This window comes from Austrofundulus limnaeus, unplaced genomic scaffold (assembly GCF_001266775.1).
Source record: "Austrofundulus limnaeus strain Quisiro unplaced genomic scaffold, Austrofundulus_limnaeus-1.0 Scaffold15, whole genome shotgun sequence".
NCBI lineage: Eukaryota > Metazoa > Chordata > Actinopteri > Cyprinodontiformes > Rivulidae > Austrofundulus > Austrofundulus limnaeus.
Window position 1 is genome coordinate 3,521,091 of NW_013952417.1, and position 5,151 is coordinate 3,526,241.

At 37.8% G+C, this 5,151-nt stretch overlaps 1 protein-coding gene across 1 annotated transcript in view; it reads left to right on the forward strand.

Annotated features, from left to right (window-relative positions):
• Positions 1-4,831: 4,831 nt before the first annotated feature.
• The window catches only part of LOC106513884 (LIM/homeobox protein Lhx8), a gene marked incomplete at its 3' end in the record, with an annotated part of 4,538 nt that continues 4,218 nt past the window's right edge, over positions 4,832-5,151 (forward strand). Inside the window, 1 exon segment of the mRNA XM_014002922.1 lies at positions 4,832-5,112. Within this exon segment, the coding sequence (XP_013858376.1) occupies positions 5,050-5,112 (63 nt within the window).

The following is a 5,151-nucleotide window of genomic DNA, read 5'->3' on the forward strand; positions in this document are numbered from 1 at the left end:
CACACACACACACACACACACACACACACACACATATGTGTGTGTGTGTGTGTGTGTGTGTGTGTGTGTGAATAATTCCAGCTCTTTTCTGACAAGTATGAATTCACAAAAGCCAGTTTCAGCAACCAAGTCCACCATCACAGACTGCTGCAGTTCACAGGTCTTAGTGCCACCTTCAGGTGGTGGGTCTACAGGAGGGTGGTCTGCTGTTTTTGTTTTTTTGTTTTTTGACTCCATGTGGGTCCAATCACTGATAAAACTGGTTCTAGGCTGAGGCCCTGGTTTGGGTAAGGCACCATGGTTCCTTGATCTTCATAAGGGTTGTTGAATCTCTCATAGTTTGACCTCCAAACCCAGAATCTGTTTCCAATTAAATGTTGCTCTGAACAAATCCAAACGAACTCAGTTTGGTGAAAGGTTTKGTTTTGGTTTTAACGCTCCACACTTTAGAAATGATGTTCAACCTGTGACATAAATGATGTCATCACAGCAGCTTCACAAGCTGAACAAGTTAGGATGTTGACAGATGAGAAATTGTTTTCGTCGGATCTAAATCATGCAAAACGTTTAAGAAGTCAGCTGTGTGACGGGGGYAAAAAATGAAAACACTCAACTGTTACACTGTGAGATTGACATCTCTCCCCATCATCTGTCCCCAGATCAGCTCCGGAGCAGATGGTGCTTTAAAGTGTSAGCGAGACGGTTTTGAGTTCACGTGTGGTTCTTTCTGACCTCTCTGAACTCAGCACTCGGGGTAAAAGGAACACAGCTGGTCAGATGTTTTCCCTGCCGTGGTCACAATCACCTCCAGTTAGGAGGACTGACTCAGGCCGGTGGGGGTGTGGGGAGGAGGAGGGGTGGGGTGCTCCGRGGCGAGCAACATTTGAGCCATGTTATCAGATGAAGAGCTTTCATCTCCACCAGGTGGAACAGGATGCATTTTGATGGAGGCACGCTACCTCCTTTATCCCGGTGTGATGGAGCGATATGACTCCAGGCTCATGCTGCTGCAGGTCGGACTGTTATCCTCCACAACAAAACAGCTGAGCGCTGAAAAAGACTTTAGCTCTAGGTGTGTTTGTTGGATTTTTGATACCTTTTAGGACTTTTTCTGGTACAGTCAAGTCCAGTAGTGCTTATGGGATCTAGTCCTAAAATTAGGGAACATCATTTTTTTGTGTGAGGGGTTAGGGCTAAGGTGTGGATGTACTGATGGAGCCACAACTTGTGTACCAAGCCTCTGACTGCTGGAGACTGATACAAGGACCTCCATGACCCTGAACAGGAACAGGAGTAAAGAAAATGAACTGATGAATGAGGATAGTTAGAATTAGATTTAAGGGTTAGGCTACAGAAATGAATAGAAGTTCATAAGTCCAAATATGTATAAAATACAAACTTGTGTGTTGTGTGTCAGAAGAAGTTGAGTAAGACAATAAAACCTAACTGAGCCACATTGTGTTTTGGGTCAAATAGTCCAAAGATGAGACTGATAACTCCTGTAAATCAACTTCTAAAGACCCTGCAGTTGTCTGGTATGAATTTAAACTGGAAATCCAAGGATTTGTATACAGAGTGAGGCAAAAGTCTCAGACACTCCTTTGTTTCAGAAAAGAAAAGAAAAGAAAARATCCYACTACTCCAGCAAYAGTGAGGGGGTTTATCTTTTACATWATGTCCAGAACATGGCYGCCATCTTGAAAGKTGCCYTWTTGGATCAAAGWCAAAATTTCCCAAGGCAGKGGGGGGTCATGCCACATATCAGATAAGACCAGAATTGTCTCAGAAGTGGATTGCCGCAATCARTGTCTTCTCTTGTGGTTCAGAAGTTATCAACACAGCAAGGAAAGGTGCAACAACAATTTGGAAATGTTGTCTGTTAATTGATATGTTCACTGTCCCATCCCTGCTGGCAAATTTTGACTTTGATCCATTAGGGCAGGTTTCAAGATGGCAGCCATGTTCCGGACATAATGTAAAAGATACACCCKCTCACCCATTAKTTMGTGGGGTWTTCATATATTTAATTTTCCCTTTTCTTTCTGAAATAAATGAGTGTCCCGAGTCTTTTGACTCACTCTACAGAAGTCTAATACACCGTGTAGAGTCTACCCAGTATATTAGACTTCTGTAATCTCAAACTCAACTTCCAGCTTTAGATATATTTAGACGGTTTTCAGAAATCCACATCAGTATGTCTGAAAAACCAGTGGAGTAAAACACCATTGTAATCTTTTTATGTTTCATTTCAWAGTTTTTAATAAATACTTTTAGAAGCAGTGGGTGATATGAATCCCTGTAAGMAAGTCTCTTAATTGATATTTTAAGTAATCAGAAACCAGTGCAAAACCAGCACCTGAAGCTGCCGTTCATGTGAAGATACCAACAATAAAAGACTAATGAGTAAAAACAATGAGTGGTATTTGACTGAATGCTGATTGATGTTGAAGGAAGGTTCGAAGAGAATAGTTATAAAACTAAACCCACTACTAAACAATACTTTTACTAGAGAAAATACAAATCAAGGCTAAAGTACTTCATATGCTCTCAGTAGATTAACATTAGTGAGAGCATAAAGATAGAGGTGCAGCACATGATCAGTGCTTTGACTGTAAAAGTGATCCAGACCTTAAAACCAACATGATCAACTAAATCTCTTTCTGCAGTTTAAATAAATGCATTTATCAGAGGTTCTCAAACTGCAGCCCCAGAACCCACAGGGGTCAGCAAGCCATAGCTTTGGGGCCTCCAAAATAAATGACAATAAATAAGGGGTACACCGATACCAGTTTCTCTCTCCTTTTTTTTTGCCACTTCAGCAGTAAGCAGAACTGATTATTAGTTTATTAGTTTCTTCATCATCAGTGACTTTTTTATAATAAAGAAAAAAAAGAAAAAAGAAAGGTGAAATGTAATGGGAAAGTGTGAAAGCACCAAGAAAACACAAGACAACACACCTGACATCTGTCTGCACACCTGCAAAAACAGAGAACAAAAACACAGCAACAAAATGCATTTGTATATAATAATAATGATTATAACCTTGCTGAAAGGTATACATGCATATGTATGCCCATACTTACATATACATATATATACATACACATTCAATCAGTGACCGACCAAAAATCCCAGGATTTGAACACCTGTTTGTGCAGTTGTGAGCAATGGAATGTTTAAAAGTGACTGTGGAAATACGGTATTAGTTTTTCTCAAACTGAGTACAAGTATGAGGACTTTAGTTTTGATATTTGTCTATACAGAGTACTTACTAAGTTATAACCTAAACATTATACAATGACTTTAAAAAGACATTTCTTTTATTTAGAATAAGGGGTCTATCCTTCCTTATAGGCCTACAGCCCCTCTGACTGGATCAAATCAAATATACTACAGGACTGAAACATTTATAAATAATTAAAAATAAGATTTTCTTTCAACTTGTATAAATTGCTTAAACTTGGAACTGAAACTTTTTCACTTGAAATGTAAATTGGAACACACTGAATGGAGTGTCAATACCAGCAGGCTGATATTGACATCAGTTTTGAGTATCGGGGTATTTTGAATGAGTGTGAGTACAAAAAATGTTGGTATCTGAACACCACTGCAATAAATGACGTTTTTTCATTCCATTTAAATAAGTGCATACAGACAAACACAGAAACACCAACAACAAAAAAGATTCTCATGACATTTAGGGGTTAATATGACAGCAAATTATTTTTAATCTGAGAGCACCAGACCCAAGTAGTTTAAGAAACTCCGGTTTAGATCAAACACAAACCTAATGAGTAACAACAACTAAAATTAAATTAACTTTAACAATAAAAAATGTACTCATTGCAAAATTATAATACTAAAAAAACAAACAAACATTAAAAAATACTCTGAAATGGTGTCCCAACATRGGGATGCAATACCAGCATTTTTACAGAGAAATTTATACAAGTTGAAAGAAAATCTTAATTTCATTTATTTAAAAATGCTTCAGTCATGCTGAGGGGCTGTAGACCTATGAGGAAGGAGAGACCCTTTGCTCTAAATGAAATAAATGTCTTTTTTAAAGTCACTGTGTTATGTTTTAACTCACTCTGTATCAGCACTCATGCTTATACTCATTTGGTTTGAGAAAAACTGTCAGGACAGTCTGAACTGTATCAGAAAGTTCTGTTCATACTGAGGTGTAAATCTGAAATGTGGGTATGAACTCATTGTAAAGAAATTTCCCAGTATTGTTTCATTGTACTTACCGTACCTTAGTTCAAGGATTCAAAGATTTTAATTAAGATTTAAATCTGCATTACTCAACAATCCTGAGCAGAYATCTGCACCAGTGACCCTCAGACTTCAGATCTTCCAGCAGTGTCACCAGATTTTCAGTCACTTTGGCTGTTTCTAGAAGTAAGCAAAGTTGACACAAATTCAGCTTATAACTCCTCTTAATTTAAAGGAAATCACAATGGAAGAAAAAAAAACACAAATTTTGTTTATGTTTTATGAATTCTTCATGAGTTGCAATTTTAAAAACTCGCTATGGAGATTTTAAAAATCTAAATAATTTGGAAATATTCTGCTTTAAAATGCTTTCACGTGATTAAAAATCCAAGATTTGGTTTTTTAAACACGCTGAAGAAGCTGAAAATAAATGTTTAAAAATGTATCTGAACAAACATGGAGAGAAAAATATCACCTCTTTTTATAATTATAAGCATAATAATGATAAATAAAAAGGAGTGAATTGAAAAAGATAATATAAACATTAACACTTCATAAAATAAGAGAATAAGAATTGAAACCTTATGGAATTATATGATTAAATATGCTCYTATAAAAGCAGTGTTTTGCCCCCCCACCCCTGCTGCTGGTCATATTTCCAAACGGAGGCGCGGCCAGCAATATGAATTATGATCCTCCCTCTGGAGGCACGCGGAGCAGATTGACTGAAACACCCGGGAGTCCAGCACGAGACAGGAAACAGAGCAAAAAAACTCATTTCAACTTATATTTGATGATTATTATTATTTTATATTTGTCAGTTTTGCTGTGATGCGATGGAGGAGTGAAGGGAAGGTGGGGAGCTGTGAGAGCGGCTCTCTGTCCAACACTGAGGTGAGTCTTCAGGAGTGTGTGTGTGTGTGTGTGTGTGTG